The following is a 26,568-nucleotide window of genomic DNA, read 5'->3' on the forward strand; positions in this document are numbered from 1 at the left end:
CAAACCATAATGCAGAGGTTTCTTATTTAACACAGCAGTTTATTTTTTTCATGGATGTAGATACATTACAAAATGTGCATGCTCATGAATAATAGCAACTGTATTCCTCGAATAGGGTGTGGGATTTGATTCCTGGAGCCCTTCCCAAACGGAAGACTGAGACTAGAATATCACACCACTAGTAATGGGGACCTGGCCTGGGCTCGTCCTATTAAGATTCTGCTGCTGCTATCAGAATGCTGGGCTCAGACTGACGTTATTTTTCAGTTGATAGCACTGTTTTCCCCTGGTGATCCTGCAGATTATAGAGAAGACCTGATGACCCATGTTTTCCCGTCCTGCAGTTATGAAGATCTGACTCTTTTATATGGAGCACTCAGCAGCTCCCCTGAAGATATTTCTGTTAATGGGAGGTAAGTTGACAGTGGAAATCTAGATTTGCAGAATGAGAAATGGGGAGCTTTTTGTGGTGTAGATAGGGGGTGGAGTAGATCTGAACTTGGGTTTGCAAGGTGGTAAATAGTAGATGCAGAGTGAAATCCAAATTGAGGGAAATCAGAAAATGCAGGTGGCAGACTAGACTTAGAAGAAGTAGTAGAGGGACTTGGATGGAAGATGGCCAAAATTTCATGGGGCATGAACAGTACCTTTTTTTAAAAATTGTTTTAATTCTACTCTCAGAGTTCTAATGTTTTATTCATATTTAGATAATACAGTTAACATAATTTCATTACATTTAATATTCTTATCTATGAAGGTAAAAACTGTCACATGGCCTTTCAGAGCAGTACAAAAATAGGTTAACCATGCTGATACATGGGAATACAACAACTAAAATGCCATCAAAAAGCTTGCATTTTCATAGATTCCTACCTAAAAAGTTGTATAAAAGGAGAAATGTGATTGCAAAATGTAAACCTCAAGGCTCTGTTCCTTCAAACATGTATGTGAGTTGAATTGGGTGAAATTTTTTCAGCAAAAATTTTCAGGGCTGGGAAACTATTCATGAATTTTGGTTGAATTCAGCAAATCATTTTGGCTGGAAGAAAACTGAAAAAAAGGTTTTTTTGGGGGGAATATGACCAAAATATTAATTATTTGCTCAGCTCTACACCTGAATAAGTAGTCTGACTGATTTCAGTTGGATTGTGCACATCCATAAATGTTTTCAGCCTGGGGCCTAAATTTCTAAATTACTAACAACATTGATAAAAGTTATTTCAAAAAATAAGGAAGACGGTGACCTCTTTAATACAAAGAACTGCATTAACATAACAAACTCGCTAGAGGAAAACACTTTTCTAGAAGGGTATATTACAAATCTAACATGAAAAGTGAGTTAAGCCCAGAAATACTGAATGAACTCACCAACCAGACTGTAAGATGAACAGGGCCCCAGTATATTCCAAAATCCTGGAATCCCCCCCAACTCCTTGCGCTGCAGAATTGTTCCAAAATCTAATAATTCATTTTTAAATTGTTTCTAGTCCTTGTGTATTCACATTTTCAAGGTTTTTTTTGCAAAGCATAAATTGGTATAGCGTTTTTGTCCTAATATTAACTCAGAGGTGTGAACTGCCCATTCATCTCAATGGGATGTTACCTCTGTGTCCTAAAAACAATTTAAATATCAGCATTAATTATATGCTGATTATTTTAGCAGAACAACCAGTTAATGGGGGAAAAAATTATCTGCCACCCTTTTCCTGTGTAGATTGCTCCTTGCAGGATTGGGGCCTGCAAGATTACTAGGAAGATAGTGAATACACAAAGTGCTGACTATGCAAAAGTGCTGTCAAATGCACAAAGTAAACAGAAAAAAATAGAGGAATATTTTTGCTCTGAGACAGAATAATAATAGTAACAGATAAAAAAAAAATTTCAATGAGAAATGGGATTAAGTTGACTGTGAGAGAACAAACAGCTAATTCGGGAGAGCTGGGCAGGCTTTTAGGTCCGCAAATGTTCTGGATCTATGTTGCTTATTGAAAGAATGTGCTTCAATATCAGTTTTATAAATGTTTTAAAAAATTATTAAACAAAATCAAGAAAACATACAACCAAAGCCAGAATATTGTTAATATTAAACTAAACTAAGAGGAAAGCAATACAACTATCAGATCAATAAATCAACCAATTAGTGTCAGAACTGGATTGGAATTAAATTTTAAAATTTAAATCATCAGATTAATACAACAAATTATCCTTATACATTCTAAGAAGGAATCTCAGGAGATGCCTTATAAATAAGGCTATGAATCTGTCACGGAGGTCATGGATTCTGTGATTTTACAAGACCTCTGTGACTTCTTGAAAATTCCAATAATTCAGCCCCAAGCGGCGGAAGGGCTCAGGCTTCTCAATAAATTCATGATTTATTGTTCATTGCCCATGTCCTGTCTGTGACTGTTAATTAAAATACCCATGCCTTACTTATAAACCCTATTTAAAGAATTTTACCCAAATCAAATCTATAACTTGGAGATGGTTAAAGATTTTTGCTACTGAAACAATTATTATCTAAAGTATGAACCACAACTTCAGAGCCAATTTCAAATCTTCCATAGATTTCAGTCAGTTCTTGTGTAGTGGCTAAGCCTTTCCTCGCCTTACTCCAACCGATATTATAAAATGGGCTTTAAAAGAACACCCTGATAAGCAGCAGTTTGTTTTACAAGACCTATTTTCCATTAAACAGTGTTGATTGGCGTTAATTCTGCTATCCCTCTTTAATGCTTTAGTGACTGAGTTACCATCTTTACCATGTTTTTGCCTGGGATTGATATTGGATCAACTGGCCTGCGGTTACCTGGGTCATCCCATTTACCCTTTTTAAATAGTGGCATAACCTTAGCTTTTTGGCAGTTCTCTGAAACTTTTCCTGTTCTTTTTCTGGTTGTTAATCATGTTTATTTCATGGACCAACCAAGAATGGGGCTTCATTGTGCTAGGCACCATATGAATAGAGAGAAGCAGAGAGTTTACAATCTAAATAGACTGGACAGACACAGGGTGGAAAAGGACAGAACACACAGAGTGAATGATGATGGTGGCAAGCAAATGTCATGTTAATTCCATGACTCTTTTTGTTCTAAGACTCGTTTAAAAAATCAACACTAATATTTCAGAGAGTTCCTTGGCCAATTATTTTATGACACTCGGATGCAAGTTATCTGGTGCTGTTTAATTTTAATAATTGCTGTTTAATATCCTTCCTGGTTATTTATGGATTAGAATATATTTCCTTCTGACTGTATGAATAAATGAGTCTGCCTCTTTCCAAATACAGAACAGAGATACTTATTGGATACTTCTGTTTTTTCTGCATAGGACCTAACTGGCTTACCTGATTCAGGAAATCACTTAAGCATGATCTTAAATGCCTTGCTGATTTGGTGCCCCAAATCTCTGTGCTTTATATCCCCAACTGTAAGATTTGTTAGTATGTCAGTTCCCCATGTGTAAAATGGGAATAATATAAGAATGTTGGAAGGATAAATTTGTTGATGTTTGTAGATGCTTAGATACCATGGAAATGGGAACATAAGAACAGATTGAATTTATTGTACCAGGTAGCCCCTTCCTTAATCATTGGTTTTGAATTCCTGCCTTGCTGTTTTGTCAGTTCTCACATCTGAAAATTAGTTGCATAGTTTGGTAGAATTCAGAATCCTGGTGTGTCAGAATTAGATTTATCGATAAAATGTACCCATTGACTAACATTACACAAGTTACACTTGGCAACTCCCCATCTGTAAGAACAAAGTGTATGACTTCCATGTGATCATTCATCAAAACCAGTTTGTTCAGTGTATTAGAGTGAAGTTCAAATTAAGTGGATTCATAAAGGTTGAACACTTAGTGCCTTTGGTGTCAGTAACCACAGGTGCTTCTATTTACAGCAGCTTGATTAATGTACAGTATGTGGCTTCCCGCCTAGATTCTTAGCTATTGCTGCATTTCAAAGAGGCTATAAAGAAAAAATACAGGGGTTTTCACATTCATGGACATCAAATGTTTCAGTTTACAACTGATGACATAAAGTTACTTAGGGCTTTTAAATACTTATGGTATGCTTTAATGAGTATACTTGAGAGTGTATGTTTACGGCTGTTTACATCAGGGAAACTTACTTTCTAGCCCTTTCCCTATGTAGACACTATAACAGGGATCGGCAACCTTTGGCACGTGGCCCATCACGGAAATCTGCTGGCGAGCCGGGACAGTTTGTTTACCAGCAGCATCTGCAGGTTCGGATGATCGCAGCTCCCTCTGGCCACAGCTCACCGTTCCAAGCCAATGGGGGCTGAGGGATGTGCTGGCTGCCACTTCCTGCAGCCTCCATTGGCCTGGAACAGTGAACTGTGGCCAGTGGGAGCTGCGATCAGCCAAACCTGCGGACGCTACAGGTAAACAAACTGTCCCTGCCCGCCAGTGGATTTCCCTGACGGGCCGCGTGCCAAAGGTTGCTGATCCCTGCACTACAGGTTTTCATATACACCATGCTTTCACACCCTAAAATTACAGAATAAAAAGGCAGGCATGTCTCTTGACTAATGATAACAAAGGACAAAATTAAAAAAAAAAAGGGAGGGGAACAAGATACTTAAGATAACAGTAGGTCTGCATGCTCTTTAGTTCTCATCGGGTTCTGGACTCTTGCAGAGCAGGAGCTGGAACTGCAAAGAGCCAGAGAGTGAAGTTCCACTGGCACAGTAGTTCTTGCTAGTGGGCCTCCTTCAGGTGCAGGGAGAGACTGGTCAAAGGGTGGAATGCCCTAGTTGTTGTTGACTTCCTTTTCCCGAGGTGATCAGTCTTAAGGACATTGGAGTATTAGTCTTCCCTCAGGTAGTTTGTGACAAGAAAGCAAAGCTTCTCAGACTTTACTCTTGAATTATTATGGTTTGCAAACTTCGCTCACTCCACCTTGCAGTGCCTCCCTCCCCAAGGCCTTCAGACAAATCAGGTGTAAGGCTTGTTTTGGAACCATGCAGCTTGGTCCAATCAGGTTTAAATTAGGTCATCATTCACTAGTGTCAACTAAGAAAGGTCCTACTTGAGCCAGAAATTTTAAAATATCTGATGTTTGCATACCACAGAGAACTATAAGCTTGTGACCCTCCAAAAATGCCAGAATGTAAGGCCACTTTTGAGGAAGCTTGAGGTGACTTTGTCTGGGTGAAAAGACCTTCATGACGTTACGTTACCAATTTTGGGGAAGTTCAAACCAAAAATATTACAGAAATAACATTTTGAAAAGTTCCTAGCAACAACCAGCCACTCAACATTCATCCATCAGCAACATTAAAAATGAGCAGAACAAGCACTGTCTTCTTTTCACAAAGACAACAATTTCCAGTAATCTTTATATTTAGCAACTGGGACATAAATCAAACAGCTTATCCCTCTGGATTTTTCACTCAGTAGAGAAGTTACTTTAAAACCTACTAAAGTGATACCTTTAAGAAATAAAAATTAACATTTAGATAAGGTCTGTATTTCCATATGCATTGTTTCTCTCACAATTTTTCTCCCTTTGGCACAACTTCAATGTTAATGTTACAGGTTCATCTTTAAGGTTCATTTAATTCATAATTCATGCTCCCCCTCTATTTTACTGATATAACAGACGTCAGGTAGTATGTAAGATATTATTTACAGATCTTTTGTAGGCAGAGATGAATTAAAGGGCAAAAAGGGAACTTTAAATCTGAATTAATTACTTTTGTGAATTTGTCAAGGCTTAATATTTGTATTGGTGTATATAAATTCTATTTGTTTGGCAAATATATAACTGCTTACAGATGAATACTCTTGCTGTCTAAAATGCACCATCATACTTCCACTATTCAAATTGTTCCTATGTGACTATAACAGTGGGGGAGATTTCCAAAGGCTCAAATGCCAGTTGGGTGCCCAACTCTCATGGAAAGTTAGTGCTTCTCACTATAAAGTACTACAAGTGGTTTTTATAATTAAAAAAATATTTTCTGGGAGTATATAAACTAAGAAAGATCATTATCTGACTGAAATCTGATATATAAGGTCTCTGCCCACTGGCAAAAAAAAAAAAAAAAAAAAATCTGGTAATATTGTAAAATCTGCTTAGTTGATTTTAACCTGGAAGACTGAAGCAAAAGTTGTTTCAGATACTCCTCTGTTTTTTTTATGGAACATCCAATGCCTTTCATTTAAAAGGATCAACGTGCCAAGTCACTAGTGTATAGCATATCTAGCTGCTTACGTTTGGTAGGAGAAAAAGCACTAAGGCTCTGATTTTGTAAACAAAGGTATGTAAGTACACACCTCCACGCATGTAAACCTTCATTGACTTCAGTGGAGCACTGTGTTGGCTCAAAAGTCTACCTCTAGGCAACCCTTTGCAGGACTGGGGCCTTGGAAATTAAACTTCAAAAATTACTACTTCCATTGAGCATTAACTCATTATATAGACATAAAGTGTACTGCACTATATTTTATATGCACAAAAAAGTGTGTAGGCATTAATTCTTAAATTACCTACAACTTCTTTGGTTTTTTAGACTGCTGGATTCAAACATCTGTAAGAAAACACCACAAATTTGGAAATGAATATAAATACAATAGACAGCAATCTGGAGACACAAGATGCCTAAAACCATCAAGAAAAGTAAATCAAAATAATTAAAATTGCTACTCTATGAAGTTTTCTCAGAGGGAGTTAGTTGCTGAGTTGGGCATTAACCTTTGAGAAATGTATGGCTATAGTTACCTACATATAATTTATTTTAGCACAAGATGTCCAGTGAAACTAACATTTTTCTGATTAAATTTTAGTTTCCTTATGCATTTTGTACATCCAAACACTATATATTTAACTAATAAAGCTGTTCTGTGTTCCTGATCTAGTGTTAAATCTTGGGGGGGAGGGGGGAAACAGGGTTTACAAATGCTTTAAATACAAAATAATTTTCCCAATAAAATATTCCCCTAAATTTATCTTCAGAGGCATAGGAGATTTGAACACGTACAGTTTAGCTGTAAGAGAGTGTCTTTAACTGACAACTCAGACTGAAAGCTAGCCTATCTTTTTTTTTTCTTTGCTTTGTCACTTACATAAGATCATAAAGCTATTTTATTTGTAGTAAAAATACCACTGTATAACAACTTTAGCCCCATGGACTCACAGAATAACACTGTATAAATTGTACCAACATCTATGGGCTGACTGTGGGCTGGATCCTTGAACTGTTGTGCCCTCAACTGTTGTTGACTTCTCCCTCATGACAGTTGTTATGCACAAGTGAATGGACTTCAGTAGGAGTCGGAGCATGCAAAAACTGCAGACCCTGATTTCATACAAGTATCTAGATTCCAGCTATAGAATTACAACCTAGAAAAACACTCTGATAAGGTGTAAGAGCTTCAAAAATTGGACCTGGGTTTAACTTCAACAGGACGACAGGTATACTATCTGAACCGATCTTTACAATACATAGCACGGGGAGTGGCTGGCTGATAACTGTACTACAATAGCTGTACTCCCAGTAAGTGAACAGTAAAAATGATTACCCAGTAGTGGGTGATATTTTGGTCATGAAACATTTAGTTTTAAACACACGAGAGTTTCCTGTTTAAGATATAAAACACGAATTCACATTTTTTTTAAACTAACTGGTAAAAATATATAAAGCGATTTTGAAATAAGGCTATCACAATATGATGAGCTAATTGTTGCTACATTTTCTTTAAATTTTAACAAGATTGAGATGCATGTAACTTCTTTAAAAATAACTACACGGAAGGTAAGACTAATGCAATTTTTGTAAAATAATGGAAATTAAAACTTAGTGCTATGTAACTGCTTATAATCTTTGCAGTGTAGCCCAAGATTTATTGGTCTTTGCTTTTCATATATATTCAGAAATCATCATGCATGCTCATTGTTAGCTTTAACTGAATACAGTTGCAAATGGAGGAGCAACTAAGAAAAATATCCTCTTTAAATATATTCATCATTTTTAATTCAGAGAGACTATGTATAGAAAAGCTTTTGAAAAATTAATCCCCTGCTTCATCTCATGAAGTTATTGCTGTTGAAAAGATTGTGACAACACTGAGACAGGCAGAGGAAAATTAGAAACAGGGGAGCTGCTTTCTGTACATGCATTAACCAGCACTGATACAAACTAAACTTCCAAACAATTAAAGTACAGGCTGTAAATAAATATATTAATTTAACAGAAAATTAGTACAAAAGATAAACCATGGAAGTGAGGAAATTTAATTAAGGTTTAAAACAAACACTGGAAAATCAGACTTCCTTCAACTACTAAGTGCAAAAGAGTTTGCAAATAATTATGGTTCTTCTTTGAGTGCTTGTTCATGTCCATTCCAATGAGGGGGCTATGCGTGCACACACTTGATTGACATGGACATGGACATGAACACATCTCGAACAGTTACGAGAAGCGAGTAACCATTTTTTATGCCATTAACTCTGTCCCCTCTATGTTGCCTTCAGAGGTGGGAGAAATTTATTACTAGCCATGTGAAAGAATGTTTTCTTTGTTCTGATGATCACTATCTGAACAGCTGGCTGCACAATGCAATTTGGTAGATCTTTCAGTAGAGGGAAAAACAACTTGTTTTATCTATCCCTAAAATAACTAATTTTAAACATTCACATTTACTAATTTGGGGTTTCACGGGACCATGGAGTATCTCCCCAATGATAAATAAATAAATTTAATAATAAATAATAAATCAAATAAATTTGTTAGTCTCTAAGGTGCCACAAGTACTCCTTTTCTTTTTGCTTATGTGTTCTAACATTTTGTTTGCTTTTCCTGACTGCAGCTTCCCGGTGTGTTCATTGAACTGTCCACAAAGACATCAGGTCACTTCCTTGAGTTGATACAGTTAATTTAAAACCCTGTAAAGTGTCATGAGCAGTATAAACTGAGTGATCAATATGTGGAAGGTAATATATGAGAAGTTATGATCTCTGGTCTGTGCCATGTGGACAATAAAAGGGTCTGATCTTCAGCTAGAGAAGGAGTCGCATGTCATTTTCTTTGGAATGAAGAATGTCTGTAGCTTTTGATGAAAGTGAGGTCAGAGATGGTGATCACAAAAGGACAAAACTAAGATTGGTGTTAAGCCTTAACTAAGTATTTCCAGACTGCCTTGCAATTAGGTGGTTATATGTAAAAGAAATATTATCTAGCTTTCAAATGGTGGTTGTCTTGAATTTTTTCATACCTTGTTTTAAATACAACCGTAGCACTGAATGATGTATGAAAACTTACTTAAGCAACTCCATTTACATCAAGTTGTGCAGGAATCCCAGCCCCAATACTCTCTCTGCTTTGTGGCTCTTAGAAGATGTGCAGGGCTGTTTTTCTTGTATCAAGTAATGATTTCCATGGGATTTGATGGGTATCCTGTGCTTTGAAAATCAGACCATTAATTTAGGTGCCTAAATATGGAATTAGGAAATCAAGCTTTAAATACGTTTTTTTTTAAATTGGCTATTGTTTCTACTAATTAAAACCTCACACTAGACATTTTAGCAGACTTATGCACACAAGGAACGAGAGAGTGCACATTATACAATGCTATTTAAAACAAACCATCGCAAGAGAGAACATTCCTTTATTTTGAAGCAAGACACCCACTGATTTCTGCTCCATCTGGAATCGCCCCACTGACTTCCTCCAGTATTCAATCTTTATCTATTCTTGTTGTAGTTTTGCATTGCAGAACTTGGCTTAGATCTGAGAGCTACACAACTCATGGGGTAGGTAAGTTTTCAGAGAACACCTCTACCTAATGCTGCAGCCAAGAATATAGTTTTAGATTTAGTTCATTTTTTATTCTTCACTGAAACAGTAACCTTTGAAAGACATTAAGCTTTAACTAACTTGGTCAGTTCGGCATTTCTGTTAATCTGATTAATCTAATTCTGTTAAAACTTCGCTCTTTTTCCATGACACTTCTTACCAGTGGAAAGCGAAGTGTCTGAGAAACTGGTGTAGGTTGAAAAAAATAAATAAGGCATGCTTCAAAACTTAAGAAATGCATAAGAGGTTATGGAGACTTTCACCTTTAAATCAGTTATATGAATTGAAAGATAGTGACTGAAAGTTCTCGCATCATTCTTCCTTCCCAACACCTTTTAGACTCAAGTTAAGTGAAATGGTGGTTTATCTAGTGCCAAGTTGACTATTCCTAGTCTATTGTTACATAACCCATCATCCAATGGCCACCTTAGCAGAAGTTTGTGACTGCATATTACCATTCAGGTATAATTTTCAAATGCAAATTTGCATTTATACTGCATGTGCTCAGACCTACTCACATAAATGGCATTTTAGTTTCCAGTATTGTCGCTAAGGCTTTTTGCAGGCACGCTCATTTTTAAAGGAAAATAACTTACAAAAAGAGAGTGGAATGGGAGGTAAAAGAATAGCTTTTCCTGCTGGAGATATGATGGTAGTTTTCTCATCCTAGTTCAAACTTGTACATTTCAGAGAACTCTGAAATGTGGTATGGCAGGTAGGTGGACTTTGCACACGAGGCCTATGACTGACTGTGGAAACTGATGATACCTGTTCTCATCATGTCTGCCTCAGCCTTCCTCACAAATACTAATCTTTTGTACGAGTTATTACCAAGAAATATTTATAGTAATTATGCTGGTCCTTACCACTGGCATTAGCAAAAAGTAGAGTGCCAGAAGTGTAAAAATCATTGCGCTTGAAAATATATTTTTAAATATCTTGTTGTCTGAGGAAAATTCTGTTTCTGTTGCTAGAATGGCCTCATCAGACTCCTACTGCAATTGGTCTTATGGTAAAGCTGTTACTTTAATAAAAATAAAAGCACCAACCGTAGAGAAGAGGGCTTCCTCCCCTTCCCTCCCGCCCCCCCAGTTCAGAGTTGGATTGGTTATTCCCTCCCCTTCAGAAAGAACCTGTTCATTTTTATTATGGTATGGGGAGAGAGTGCAAGTTCAATTCTTAATTATTGTGTACTTGTTAACATAGCGCCGGGACCAGATTAATGGAATCTAGGGCCCTGGCACACCACAAAATGAGTGTTCCCCATGGCTCTGACCCATACTTGAGGTGGCAGCAGAAAATGGAGGGAGGACTTCCTGTTCCAGAGAAGGGGCGGCAGCACGAGCCCACCTAGAGCATTGAAATTCAGAACCAGCTGGGGAAGAGGCCTATTTTTCCATCAATGTACAACTGTTAAGGTGCACATACACTGGTAGAAGAACTAGACCCCTTTGTTTTAAAGAAAGTTGATATTAAGTCAAGTCATGATTGATTTTTTATGACGATCCAGAACAGTTTTTAAAAGCCTTTAAATTAGCCATTAAGGCTAGCAAATAGCTTTCTTATGGACCCAAGCCTTAACATTACTGAAGGCAGTTCAAAGCCTACTGACCTACTCTCAGCGTAGATCATCTTTACAAGTGTAAAATAGCTGGGGAGAGAAAATCTGATGGCCAGAGCACCTAACTGGATGTGGGATTTCTCTTCCTAGCTCTGTTAGTAGAAGTTATTTACCCTCTCTGTACTTGAGTCTCCTCATGTGTTAAATAGGGATACTACTTCCCTATCCATGGGTAAGGAGAGATGTTTAATATATTGCTGTAAGCACTGAGATGCTTTATAGAAGGGCATAAACTTCTAGTTTTAGTAATTTAGTAACATAGTAATATAAACTTTGGGAAAAAAATTAACATACAAATTGTGTTCCATTCCTGTGGCAGGGAAACTGTTGCCTGTCCTCTCTTCTTCAATGTGGGTCAGGATCTTTTGGATCCTTTCTGCCTCCCATAGGCCGCCTCAGCTAGCCACAAGTGAGAACTTGTTTTGTATCTTACCTCTGCTGCTATCACACCACAGAAGCCTCTGTCCCTTTATTGTCTGAGATCTGATCATGCTTTTTTCTCTCCCCTCCACAGAGTCCCTATAACATGTTAAGATACCTTAGGATTTTATCCCATGCTTCTAAGTAGATGCTACCCTCTACAAATAACTTCTACAAAGATAAGAAGCCATCCTGTATTAGACATTGTCCTTTAGTTATATAATATGATTTTGTGGGGTGTGAATAGGGTAAGCATATTTCCTTGTGAAACACCAATGTTTGTATTTTCAAGGCCTGTGCAGGCATTTGTCAGTTTAAAAAAAAAAGCCCCTCCAGACTGGCCACCTGAGGTGGTGAAATTGATGACTCTCGCAAAGAATGCATGTTTGCCTCCTTCGCCCAACTTATTAGTCTTCCTTCCCACTAATAATTCAACTCTACTTACAAGAGGGCTAGATGAATCATAGGGGCACAAAGCAGCAGAGAAGGGGATTGTTTGACTGAGATGAGAGCAGCCTTTTAATCTTGCCATATACACTTAAGTGTCATTCCCAGAAAAATTGCCCTGCATAGCCTCATCTTTGTGATAGATGTCATAGTTTTTTCTTTATGAAAATCAGGTCACCCTAATCACAAATATTGCAGTGGGCTGTGGTGACTTTTAGAAGTGTTGCCACCTATTTTTCATATGTTACAAATCAAACAGCAGAATTAGCTTAGTCTTAGTTTTCAAAGTGATGCTCTTGAGCAAAAGCAAATAAAATACTTAAACGAAAGTGAATATACACAAATACAAACAGGGCAAAAAAAAAGGGGGGCATATGAATGGGCCATCATTTCCCACCCATAATCAAATCTTTATATAGAGCTGTCTCTTGAGGGCTTCTTGCTGAAGTATTTTCTACCTTACTTGAAACTCTTGGATCTATTAGGCCAGTGTACTCTATTGGTATTAGAACTGCCATTCTGCTGAACAGGAATGGTAGCATCCTCAACTAGCCACAGCTCACCTAAACAAGTAGTAATGTCTGCTTGTAGGCAGAAGGTAAGTTGCACATTCATTCTTAGCTGAGGCCCATTACCTTCACTCGTTTGTCCTACTTGTAAAGTTGTATCACCTTAACTAAAGGTGCGACGTTGCACTAATTTAAAGCGCTGCAACTTTTAGTGGGCACTTAAAACTGATTTAAATTAAATTTAATTTACAGCAGAGCGGACACAAGGACAAGCTAAACTGCTGTACGCTGATTTTAAACTGATGAAAGTTTCCACAGACAGACTATGTCCACACTGCAGCTTAGGTCAGTATAAATTATGTTGCTTAGGGATTTAAATAAGCCACCCCTCCCGTGATGTTAGTTACACTGATGTAAGCATCACTCTGGACAGCACTGTCAGCAGGAGAGCTTCTCCTGCTGATATACCTACAGCGTGCAAGGTCTGGTGTAATTAAGTTGACGGGAGAGTTTTCCCCTATCGGCTTAGAGCCATGGTTCTCAACGAGGGGTACGCAGAGGTCTTCCAGGGGGTACATCAATTCAACTAGATATTTGCCTAGTTTTACAACAGGCTCCATAAAAAGCACTAGCAAAGTCAGTATAAGCTAAAATTTCATACCATGACTTGTTCGTACTGCTCTGTATAGTATACACTGGAATGCAAGTACAATATTTATGTTCCAATTGATTTACTTTATAATAGGGGAAAATGAGAAAGTAAGTAGTTTTTCAGTAAGTGGGCTGTGCCATTTTTATCTCTGATTTTGTAAGCAAACAGTCTAAGTGAGCTGAAACTCGGGCGCACCTAACACAAAACAAACTCCTGAAAGGGCTACGTCGGAAGGGGCTCTCAACTTTTCCAGACTAAGAGCATCTACATTAGCAGCGCCACTGCGGTATAGCTGCAGCGTAGCCAGCCAAAGTTGCAGCGGTTCACAAATGCGTCTGTCCCCCTAGGTGCCATCGGTCGGGGGGAGGGGGGGATCCTCCACCAAAGACGCGTCTGCTGCTGTCGGTTGTCTCTATACGATGGGGTTACGGGGCCATAGCTATGCCCGCATCATCCACCACTGGCCTAAATCCCTGCATCGTAGTTTTAATTAAAGTTTTGCCACTTTGGCTGCCGGTCGGCCCCATGTCTCTACTTCAAGACCAAATATCCGCTTTCACTGGCAACGGCGCCTCATAGCTCCGCCCGTCCGGGCAGCCGCCCTCTTCCCCCCGCCCCTTCTAGCGCTCACTTCGCCCCAGGAAAAGAAGGGTTGCTGCTCTCGGGCCAGACGGCCACGTACCCTGCGCGTAGCCGCTGCTCTGGCCTTGGGCGCAAGGGCGGTCGCCGGCTTGGCGCAGCCCTCACACGCCGTTGGGCAAGCCCCGGCCCCGGCCGCGTGTGCTGGAGGGGGGCCGGCCGACCCGCGCCTGTAAGGTCTCCTAGCGCCCTCTGCCCAGTCACCGCCGGCGCTGCGGGTTCGCAGGCCGGTCAGGGGCCAGAGCCCCACGGAGCCACCCCCCGAGCGCCTGCCGCTCCCCCCGCCCTCCACCGTCGCGGCGTTGCCAGAGCGCATGCGGGGCCGCCTCTCGCGCTCCGGGAAGTTCTCCCGCCCGCGGCGCCGCGCGGGGGAATCGCACCACCGCTCCCAGCATGCTCGGCTCTGGCGTGGTCCACAGTGGGCCCGCGAGCTGCGTCATCCGCAGGGCATGCTGGGAACAGCAGTCCCCCCTCTGTGGGCCGGCGGGAGCCGCGCTGAGGGCGCCCGGTCCCTGGGGAGGAAACGGAGTGTGCATCACGTGGCCGGGAGAGCTGCGCGGTGATTGGCTGCGGGCGGGGCCGGCACAAGCGCTTCCGGTGTGGACGGCGACGGCAGGCTGCTTGTTTGGATGCTGCCGTCACATCATGGCGACGCGCGGAGCCGGAGCCGAAGCCGAAGCCGAAGCCGCGCGCGGAGGAGGCAGTAGCAACGGCCCTGAAGAGTCCGGACGGAGCCGGCGCCATAGCCTGGGGCAGCGGGAGGAAGCAGCGCGGGGCAGCCCTGAGGTAACGGCCCGCCGCGCGCGCCGTGGGGCTTTCCCCACCAGCGAGCGCGTCCCCCGCCCCACGCGGCGTCCGCGCGTCGGGAAAGCGGCTGGTGCGGGCGGCTCCGGTGGGCGAGGCAGCGCCTCCGCCCCAGCCTGGCGATGGGCTCCGCTCCCGAGGTGGGGAGGCAACTGCCCCCAGCCGACGGCTGGAGCCCGGCCGGTCCGCCTGGGGCCGGTGGCGCAGTAAAGCGTAAGAGACGGGGGCCCCGGGCACAGCCTGCGGGGGGTCCCGGCTCCCACGGTGGGAAGGATCGAGCGCGGGAGCCGCGCGTGTGACCGGCGCAGCTGGGTGGCTGCAGGGGCTCCCTGGGAGCTGCGGCACGACCCGGAGCGCGCTCCGCACGCGATACAGGCCTCCCGAGCCAGCTGCCCAGCTGGGGTCCCGCTCGCAGGGCTCCGCGCCCGGCACCGCCGAGAGCCCCTGGGCCTGTCGGCTAAGGCTGGTCACTCATCCGCGTGGTGGCCCCATTAGTTCCTGGCACTTCCTCCGGTGGGAAGGAGGCGCCCCCCCCCCCCCCCCGGGGGAATAGCTGGGCAGGCTTTAATAGGAGCTAGTAGTGTCATCTAATGGGTCACGTGGTCATTTCAGCCAGGGGCGGCCTTTGCCCCTTTCTCATTTTTTTTTGTACCATTTGTTCTAATTGTTTCTCAATATGATAGTAGAATTGATCCAATATAGAATGCTCCTAACTTGTGTGAGTAGTCCCATTGAAGTGTATGAGCAAAGGTGGTGTTTCCTGATCCTATTTCTGTTTGTCCAGGGAAAGTAGACTTTCATATAAAATATGAATCAAAGGGAATGCTACTAGCTTAATTTTCCACCTCTTCTAAAGCAAAAAAAGCAACATTCTTAATAAAATCTTACTAAGAATGATACTGTAGCTCAGTGAATTTACAAAAAGAAAATGAGTACTTGTGGCACCTTAGTCTCTAAGGTGCAAGAAGTTCTCCTTTTCTTTTTGTGAATACAGACTAACACGGCTGCTACTCTGAAACCAGTGAATTTACAGTATTCCTTGTTTCTGTTTCTTGCAAGAAAACCATAATGCTTCTCTTTTATGGACTTATAAAAACACACTTGTTTGAGGACAGAGTACTCTAAAGATAGAATGCTGTCTTAAAATCTTCCCCGATGCCATTTGTATATACGTATTGAGTGTAGTACAACGGTTGATCGAAGTATATTATCACTTCTTCTTTTCTGCTCTCGTATCTCATGTCGTACTCATATAGGTTTTCTGGTAGCTGTCATGTCATGTTACCTGTAGTAGGAAATGTGACTTTCCAAGGTGCAAAGTTTTCTGTGTTATCCTGTGGAAAGCTCTCAAGAGGCCGTGAAACTATTCCTCCCCAGAATCACAAGCTATCTTTTCTGCAACTTGCTGGTTTTTACTATCCCAGTGAACATTGTGTCTTATGGTTAACTTTATTTGTATACAGTGCCCATTACCGAAGCATTCAGAATATTGTTAACAATTTTTAAAAGGAACTTGCTTCATAATATTTCTTCTTAAAATAAGAGCATACATCCAAACAAAGGAATCAAATTTGATTAAAGAACTGAAAGGTAGAGCAAGAGATATTGGGCAAACAGTAGTTTTAAACAACAGTTGGAAAACAAAACTCCAAATGTGACAAGCAATTGGGGAAAAACTTGATATGATCTTTTTTGTGTAAAGAAGGCCTTAAAGGGTTTTTTCATAGGCTGTCACTTTTTTACATTAGAAGCTCAAGTCTTGTCTACCCTGTCTTCGAGAGAGATTCTGTGGATGACCGGAGAACTAGTGGGATTATGGTATTAAGGGTGTGAAACCTGATTGAGGGAAAGTGAATCACAGTTTAAAAGTGTTTCAGCTTTTTTTAACACCTGCCACAGCCATTTGAGTTAAACAGAAGATTGGTTTGTTAAACATTCAACACGTTGTCTTAATTCAGTTAAGGTCTGAGAGATTTCCAGTTGAAGCCCTCTGGGTCCTGCAAAGAAATCTTCTGCAAACGATTGATATTGCTGATATTTGTAATGTAAAACAATGGTGGTGCAGGTAGGAGAACAATGGAGTGCAGGTAGGAGAAATCACCTTTCAGGCCTTCTTTATGCAACATAAAGAAGCAATTTAGCACACCCCCCTTTGCCCCCTTGCTGAAGGTGTGTTTTTAAGAGAGTGAATAAAAACTAGATGTTCAGTTTCAGCTGAGTTTTGTACTACAGGGCACATCACAGGAAAAAAAAAAAGCATACTGTTTAGTAGGCTTTTGAGGGAATAGTAGGATCCTTAAACACAAGAGGTGTGTGAGTGCACATATTTGTCTGAACAAAGCTCAAGAAGCAGACCTTGAATGTGAGGGTGGGGTTCCAGGGGGGGCGGTTTGGGGCAGGGGATCCCAGGAGGGGGGGCAGTCATGGGACAAGGAGCAGGGGGTGGTTGTATGGGGCGGGGGTTCTGAGGGGGTTAGGAAGGGGGCAGGGGCCAGGCTGTTTGGGGGACATAGCCTTCCTACCCAGCCCTCCATACAGTTTGCCCACTCCTGGGACAAAGCATAGTTTTCACATGTTATCAGGGTGAGGTAAACACGGTGAGGTGGGGAGGAAGGGATGCCAAGAGTTTACCTCAACCAACTAATGTGTGAAAACTATGAACTATCTAGGATTTTAATGCATTGGCTGACACATGATAAAAACACCTTTTTTTTTCCTAGTGAAGACCAACCAGGCTCTTGTATAGTCATAAAGTAATGCATGTGTGGCAGGATTAAAGAGACGTGAGCAGTATAATTGAAATATTCCTTCAAAGAAGTGGCTGAAATAGTATAGTACACTTGCTTTTTTGACTGGTTTATCAGCATAAAGGTATTCAGAAATGATTTTGTATACATTGAATGATACAAGAGGTTCAATCTTTGGCACATGCTTCAAACTCTTCTGTGATGATGAATTATAATCATATTGTCCTATTCTCTAAATATGACACTGCCTCATTTTTGGACATGGACATCTTGAGTAAGTTCCAGTATGGGTTCTGGCCTTTCCTCTGGGGTTGAGACTGCATTTGTCAGGTTTTGATAAATTAGTCTCCTGGGTTTTGAGAGCAGTAGAACTATCAATCTCTGTTGGTTATCAAAGCACCAGGTTGTCTGTGTGCTGTGCAACTTCAGTCTCCTTCCCCAAAAAGACTTGGTTTGAAAGTGGGTTGGTAATTGACAAGCTCTTGACTGTGAAGAGAGATTTTTTTGAGGTGTGTGGTGGTAGCTAGTGTCTCAGTATTTTGGGGCAGTCTGTGATGTTAAACTAAGTGGAAAGATACAGGTGGGTCCTGACTAAACCATAACTTTTAAGTATGGTATAATCTGGTCAGATGATAAGCAGTATCATAGCCATGTCCTGTGACTTGTGTTACAGTTGTAGGGTAGATCAGATTTTAGTTTGACTATAAACAGTGTAGTTGCTGCAAACTGTATTCTGTCCAGTAATCAGTCCTAAGCTTTCAGACATCCTTCTGTTTTATATGGTTTCTGTATAATTTCTTACACGGAGAGTCCTTTGGACTCTGGCACTGAACAGATGCCTGCTTGAATGCCTATGTTTTAGATTGCAATACAGTTGTGTTTGAGAATCTTAAGTTTCTGAACCTTCTCTTTTCTAAGAACCTTTATGATGTGTGTAGCAGTGATGCCAGCATAAGCTTGTAGATAGCCTGAAATGATAACTCTGAGGAAAGTGGGGAAGTGCACTCTGAAGGCTAATTTTCATCATGATACATAACCTTTCCCTTGTGTGTAGAGAGCTTGCAAAGCACTTTAAGATGAAGGAATCTTTTACCATTTGTTGCTCATCAGCTTGGCACTCGAAGCAAATGAACCAATTTCACTTTTTCATTTTTACTTATTTTTATTTTTAAATAGGTGGCTAGTCATTGCTCTAGACTGTCAGGTTCCTTCCCCACTCTGAACTCTAGGGTACAGATGCGGGGACCTGCATGAAAGACCCCCTAAGATTATTCTTACCAGCTGAGGTGAAAAACTTCCCCAAGGTACAAACTTTGCCTTGTCCTTGAACAGTATGCTGCCACCACCAAGCGTGTTAAACAAAGAACAGGGAAAGAGCTCACTTGGAGACGTCTTCCCCCAAGCCCTATACCCCCTTTCCTGGGGAAGGCTTGATAAAATCCTCACCAATTTGTACAGGTGAACACAGACCCAAACCCTTGGATCTTAAGAACAATGAAAAATCAATCAGGTTCTTAAAAGAAGAATTTTAATTAAAGAAAAGGTAAAAGAATCACCTTTGTAAAATCAGGATAGTAAATATCTTACAGGGTAATCAGATTCAAAACATAGAGAATCCCTCTAGGCAAAACCTTAAGTTACAAAAAGACACAAAAACAGGAATATACATTCCATCCAGCACAGCTTAGTTTACCAGCCATTAAACAAAAGGAAATCTAACGCATTTCTAGCTAGATTACTTACTAACTAACAAGTTCTGAGACTGCATTCCTGATCTGTTCCCAGCAAAAGCATCACACAGATAGACAAACCCCTTTGCCCCCCTTCTCCCCCCCAGCTTTGAAAGTACCTTGTCTCCTCATTGGTCATTTTGCTTAGGTGCCAGGGAGGTTATCTTAGCTTCTTAACCCTTTACAGGTGAAAGGGTTTTGCCTCTGGCCAGGAGAGATTTTATAGCACTGTATACAGACAGGTGGTTACCCTTCCCGTTATTTTTGTGACATAGACAAACATACAACAACAACTTTTGCAGATCTTGGAGGTTAATCGTGAAGTTCCTCTGAGATTTTTGCTAACAAATATCTTCCGCATCCCTTTCTTAATCTGTCACCCTCCCAGAAGACTGGGATAATAAAACTTGAAAGAAGTATGTCCTAAATGTATTTGGATTCTGGCTCTGTTGGACCAACAGTGAGGAAGACTTCCAGATCTGCGGGGCCATCCTCAGAAAGCCAGTGCAAATAACTGGGTAATGTGTTTTCTGTGAGAAGCATTACTAAACAGCTGATTTGCCATATTCTGCACTTAGGGACATTTCCGAATCACCTTTCGGGAATACCCATGTAGAAGACTGTTCAGTAATCCATTCTCGAGTTGAGACAGGCATGGATTACTGAAAGAAAAGGTCATCACCTTCTAGTCACACGCAGGCTTCTGCAAAAGAGATTTCCTTCTTCACAAAAACTGCAGCACTTTGAGGGGTGAATAAAAGTGTAGATGCTTGGTTTATGTAGATTGAACAAACATAGAAAGTTGAAACTGTTTACTGTCTTTCATGATAAATCTATATGAACAAATGCCAGTTCTTAGAGTAGGGGTCTCTGGATGCATTTCCTGATGCCCTTTGATCATGCTAGCATTCATGAGAGTTGCAACTGCTTATTTTCTTTGATCACACTCAGTCTCACTGTCAAGGCAAAACTTCAAAAAGGATCCCCTGTAGAATGCAGGCAGAGAGCAATTAATGTGCATAACATGTATTCGGAAAGAGCTGCTGAGGCCAGGACTTAGATTTATAGTGTATAGGTGCTGTGCAGGTCAACAGTCACGGCGTTTCACCTTCAATGACCCTCTTACTCAGACATCAGGCTGCATGCAAATACTCTGGCTTGCAATAGAATCCCAGTCCTGCTGCACATGTGCATGTGATTTAGTGGGGATCCAGGCCCATCCCTTCAGGATAAGAGCTGCCGCTGTGGGGTAAACCACAGGCAAAAAGAAAATCACGTTATCCATGACTTTTCACCCCACCATGACAAATTTGTAGCCTTACTTACAATTGCCCAAGTTGTGTGTCTGCTCTGCAGTTTGATATGTGCACACTGTGATCTATACTACTTTGATCATGCTGAAGAACACACTCGGTGAATGTCTACAATTATGGGGGGGTAGAAGCATCACTATAATTAAGACTGGGACTACATTACCATTTACTAGTTAATTTTTCTAAATGCTCTGAAGTCCACAGACTTACTCTGATTGTCTTGATTTCTTATACCTGAGATATGGTTAGTGGTCCAAAAATTTGAGGCCATTTGAACAAGGGATTCCCCAAGATGCAGTAGACTTTTTTTTAAAAGTCATATGCCATCAAAATGTTGTTTTAACATTTTTGCACAAACCTGGGGCTCAAACTATGGCTCAGATCTTCCCCCAAATACATCACCTTTCCAGGCTTGATTTCAGCCAGTGTCTGTCACCCACCATCTCTTTGGGCAAGAAATATTTTAAAAGCTATTCAAGATAAAATTTGGGTTTACAGCCTGGTTCTAAGATGATAGGACAGATGTGACCAGGTGTGCTGGATTGCAGCGGTACTCAGGTTTGGCCCGCCACCCCTCTATCATGGTCAGCGGTGTGGAGGGCCAAACTGGAGTTGCGTTGCAACCCTGACTCCCAGGTCACAACACCCAGCGTGGGGAGCTGGGAACAGTCCTGTGGGACACAAGAGCTGCCACTGGCCTAGCTCTGGAGAATACAGGAGCTGTATAGTGGTCCAGAAATGCATTAGATATTACAAAGTCAAAGGTGCCACTGACAAGATATTTTGTAGATCTGACATTGTCAGAGTCTGTTTGCCCTGAGACGAGAAATGGATTCAGTTGATTTGGTTTATGTGCATAGATGAGATAACTATGTTCTTAATTGTTAAAGGGTTTATATTACGGTATGCTACATCCTATTAATAAACTTGCTTATATGCAGCCTATGAGAAGTGTGGTTGAGGTTTAACTAGTTTTTATAGCTGATGACTGGACCTGTGAGGAGTTTTTTTTATTATAGGCATTTTCAGGGCTCTTTACCATAAAATTACAGTGACAGATATATTAAAACCAAAGGTTATATTTTTTCTTAAGACATAGGAGGAAGCAGAGGTTGAATTATATGTGAACTCATATTGTTAATGATAGCTTATGTTTCTTTGAACAACTCTAGTCATTTTTGTGAAAAAAGAAAATGGCCTTTTCTACAGAGAAATTTGCACCAGATTATTTAAACCAGAGCAAACCCATGTGTAGACACTTACCTTAAAACTTGTTCCTTAAAATCAGTTTAAAGTCACACCTTAAATTTATACCAGAGCAACACTGCATGCAGATGTACCCTTATAATAACTTGGAGATACATTTACCCTTGCAAATGTCATGCTAGTTAGTCCATATCATATTGTACCCCATGGCTTATTTCTCACCCCTAAAATTGGTAATCAAGTTAGGTTTGAGACACAGTTTGGGGAAACTTGTATTGCTACTACCCATGATGTACCTATGCTGTGAAGAATAGACTTCATTACTGTCAAACTCTTGCTTTCCATCACTAAAATTCATTTAAATATTTTAAAGGGTTTTGGAAGAAGATTTACTTTTACAATCATGATTCCCTTGACTAGCCAGTACGTTATACATGTTATAATGGCATGATCATAAAAAGCAGGAATTTTGTCTAAACTATTCATTTGCCAAGGTATTGGCCTGGCTCTTGATTAGAGTATACAGGTTAGAATATTCAGGTTCTGATATTGTTTATCGTTAAATGATTATAGTGACTGATTATGTCTGTTTTTTCATGGATGAGAGGATTCACTGGTAATAGTAGTTGCATTTAGACTTACAATTTTTAAGGGCGTGGCCACCATCTGTTCAATTCCAGAGGTCCACAGTGGGTTTCAATATGGCACCAAGAGAACTACGTCCCACAAGTGTGGATTTAAGCATAGACCAGTCACCAGAGAGAACTACAGCTTACCTTTCAGTTAGGTGCTGACATTCTTCTGACTTCATATCAGTTTGAGGCAGAATTTTATGAATATTACAGAGATGGCATTGTCTACCCACAAAATTACAGATAACGTGTCTTAATATTCTAAACCCAGAGCCAGTTGGTATAAGTGATTTTGTTTTTGTTTTTTGCTACTGTAATATTTTCAGAAAGGTGAAATGTGACTTTGAAGATGAAATGGCACATACTCTTGTTCCTTCTCCATATTTTTAACTGTTTTTTGTAGCATGAGTTTTAATAGCAATTTCTTTTTAATTTAATCAGCTTAGTAGTGTGTCTTGCGAACTCTATTACTTTTATTTTGCAAAAACCATAACATTCCTGTTCCACCATGTATTTTCCAGGAGGGTTTTTAAACACTTCAAATTATTAAAATGTCCTGTTTCTTCCTCCTCTTTCCCCTCTCCCTCCTGTATGTGTCCTTGTTCCATTTTTGAACTATTGTTTGAAATGTTAATATCTTTAATCTTTGAAATTGAGTCATAAAGTAGCTGTCAGAGTTCATTAAAGTTCTGCTGCTGGCATTTTCGGGTGCTGCAGAGTATACAGGATGGCATCCATCTGTGTTGTAGTTTAGTCTCGCCTGTAATCAAGGACCATCTAGGTGTGGGTTCAGCATTCTTGCATTTGAGTCTATACATTGTGATTTGTTTTACTAAATTAAAAAAAAAAAGCTTCTCAAACTGACACTGGGGATGAAAAGGTCAGAAAGTTTGTTTTTAATGAGGGTGTACATATTTTTGAAATTGTTAAATATATGTGGCTTTCTGATTTTTCAGTAATCTTTTAGATTGTGTCACATTTTGAATATAGGGTGTAGGCTGGTTCATGATTTATTAAATTTCTTGAGGGTCCTATTTGAGTAGTGTTACTTGAAAAATAACTTCTGCTTCCTGTGCCTGACAGTGTTTTTCATTTGATTCCAAATACTTTGACCAATGTGTCCTTATTTTAATACTATAGTCAAAGTTGCTAGAACTCTATAGTTTTCTCACAAATAAAAAGTTAGCATGGAAATATAATTTTAGCATGTAACTCTTCTAATACTCCACTTTTGGAATGACAAGCCATTGAAGATAATTCTTAGCTTGATTCATTCTTGATGATGAGGGTGATGTTTCAGTGACATACTCTGTGTGTGTTGGGGAATGTCTTCAGGTAGTAACTACTTCCCCTGCTCCATGAATTTAAAAAAAAAAAAAAAAAAGGCTGGAGTCCTGTGTACCTACATTTTTCAGGTTACTTCCTTATGAGAGAATTATTGTCAAGTGTAGTGCCTGCATTACTCCTTAAATATTTGGGGGTAAGTTGGTCATCTTTAGATGTTGCTATCAGTGAAAAACAAAGTTGCTTTTTTATATATATAAAATATATATGTATTACACACACACAATATTAGTTTTTCTAAAAGTTTTGACTATAGTTTGCAGTTCAACTTAATGATACAGTAGCTTTTTGGACTCTTGTTTAAGCACACTGAAAATATAGAGGTTTTTTTACCTCAAGTAAATTTTTCTTGGTAGCTGATATGATTACTTCTTCCCCTTTTCTAGTTTATGATTGGTACAACCGGTGAAGCTGGAATTTGTGAGATCAGAATGAATACTCAGGATCAGTTGGTCAACAGCAAATGCGTTGAATCTGACACAACTTTGCAACATCTGCAGTCCAATTGTGATGGCATAGAAAGTACAGGTGCATTGGAAGACGAAAATTGTATCTCAAAAAATAGAAAGCCAGTGGATTCAATGTACTGTACTCAAGAATCACGTGAGGAGACTCCTGGGAGAGAAGAAACCCGTACTGAGCCACCTGATGGCGAACAAGATTCGGAGACTGAAAAAAACAAAGAGAAAACCTTAGGTATGCACTGTTTTAGGGTTTGTCTTCTAAATTACAGCAAGTTCTATGTTTTGAAAAAGATGGCAGTTTTAATGTTTCCTGAAAAATGGGCTTCACGTTTTACCCTTGCAATTTGTGAGTTATTATTCTCAGGAGCTTTAGTTTTGTTGCCAAATGGCATTTTGTCCTCCTTATCGTGATGTGTGTTGCGGGAAATGGGAAGATACGTTTTAAAAGGTCACTGGTTAAAATTAATATTAAAAAGTCCCTCACCTGTTAATATGTTAATGTTTTAAAAATCTAATCCACTTATCACAAGTTGTTTTACTTCTTGCATTTCACTCAGTCTATTTCCATTGATCATACTAATTGGTTTAACTTCTGTTTTTTAAAAACTATGATGCTGCATTATTTGGGTTACATACACTGAAGATGACTGTATATCAGACCACTTTTAGCTCATGAATATTTCTGTATTCATAACAAAATCTGAATTTTAGATCTAGGGTTTCAAAAGTGTATTTCTTGGTTCGTATCTTCTGAAAGAGAAATTATGAAAGTCAAAGCATTCTTGTGATCTAAGGCTCTGTGCATACTGCAGTTGGGTTAAACATACTACCACCCTACATGTTATACAACTCTACAAACAGCAAGATAATTATATGAATTCCTTGTTTTGTATGGACTTGTGTTGCCATTCTCTAGTAAAACAATATACAGCTATTAAACTAACATGCTATTAAAACCTTCTAGCTCATCATTAATACAGAAGTCTTTTCAGAGGAAAAGCTTTCATAGCATTTTTTCAGTATTTAATTTTTTTTTCATCCGTAGGAAAAGAAGTACTGTTGTTGATGCAAGCCTTGAACACACTTTCTACTCCAGAAGAAAAGTTGGCAGCTCTCTGCAAGAAATACGCTGATCTTGTAAGTATTATCTACAGTTAACAGATACCAAGAGTATATCTAAATTTCTGTTTCTTGTAAAATGGTTTTGGAGAAAGTTATTCATCTCCTTAAGAGTGTGAAAATACATATTAACTATGGAAGAACAGCAGATTTTTTTTTTTAATTCAAAGATGTTTTTAACTGATTCAGCTATATCATTGCATTAGCAGAATGTATTGGTTGCAACATCCAGGTTTCTGATGGAAATTGTTGCAATCAAAATAAAAATTCAACACTTGAAGTCATTTTCACTTTTATCTATGTATCCATAACTGCTCTATAAATCTAAAGAGGAATTTCATTATAATAGTAGTCTGATAATGAAGTACTGCAACATACGATGATAAAACAGATTTCAATGCTACTAGCAATAAAATCAACATCTGTAGTCCAGTGGTAATTAAAGTTTTTCTAGTGGAGTAAAATAACACTGTGCCCCTATTCTGCAATATTTCTAATTTTTTAAAAGCTTGTCAATATCTACTTGTCTCATGCTGGAAGTTTATAACTTTCCATTACTGAACACATCAGCTAGTTGTTGTGCATATGATTAATCTTTCCCACAAAAATAGTTTCTGGATTGGATGTGAGGCCGGGCAGCATGTTCTAATGTGCTCAACATACTATAACTTTCCAAGACCGTACAATGTAGTTCAGCCGTTAGTGATAGAAAATGACGACCTAGTAAAATTTTTGGAAATTGGAAAAAATGTAGATGGACCTTCTGTTCTTCTCCAGTATGTCTCCTGAAGATTTAGTTTCTTCCTTGGTTTTAGAACATAGTCTCAAGTGAATGTTTGTTTGTTTTTCTAATGACTGTAAATCGCAATGGAAGCATGTGGTTTTCTTTTTTTCAGAACCAGTCCCAAAAAAGGAAAACTTTGCAAGTTCACTATCATAGTTTTTTATTTGGGGAGGATACTACACTGGTGAATGGGAACAGGTGTTGATTATAGAACAGGTTTCAGAGTAGCAGCCGTGTTGGTCTGTATTCGCAAAAAGAAAAGGAGTACTTGTGGCACCTTAGAGACTAACACATTTATTTGAGCATAAGCTTT

General features: G+C 39.9%; 1 protein-coding gene and 1 long non-coding RNA gene across 2 annotated transcripts in view; both read left to right on the forward strand.

The window, feature by feature from the left end:
- Window positions 1-110: 110 nt before the first annotated feature.
- Window positions 111-7,845, forward strand: LOC122457902. The gene is made up of 2 exons (XR_006277624.1): window positions 111-413; window positions 6,543-7,845. It is a non-coding gene; the product is annotated as an uncharacterized LOC122457902 (long non-coding RNA).
- Window positions 7,846-14,490: 6,645 nt separating this feature from the next.
- TXLNG (taxilin gamma) overlaps window positions 14,491-26,568 on the forward strand; it is a 50,073-nt gene continuing 37,995 nt past the window's right edge. The window contains 3 exon segments of the mRNA XM_038376848.2: window positions 14,491-14,898; window positions 24,275-24,584; window positions 25,398-25,493. Of these exon segments, the coding sequence (XP_038232776.2) occupies window positions 14,506-14,898; window positions 24,275-24,584; window positions 25,398-25,493 (799 nt within the window). The 5' untranslated portion in view covers window positions 14,491-14,505.

This window comes from Dermochelys coriacea, chromosome 1, assembly GCF_009764565.3.
Source record: "Dermochelys coriacea isolate rDerCor1 chromosome 1, rDerCor1.pri.v4, whole genome shotgun sequence".
NCBI lineage: Eukaryota > Metazoa > Chordata > Testudines > Dermochelyidae > Dermochelys > Dermochelys coriacea.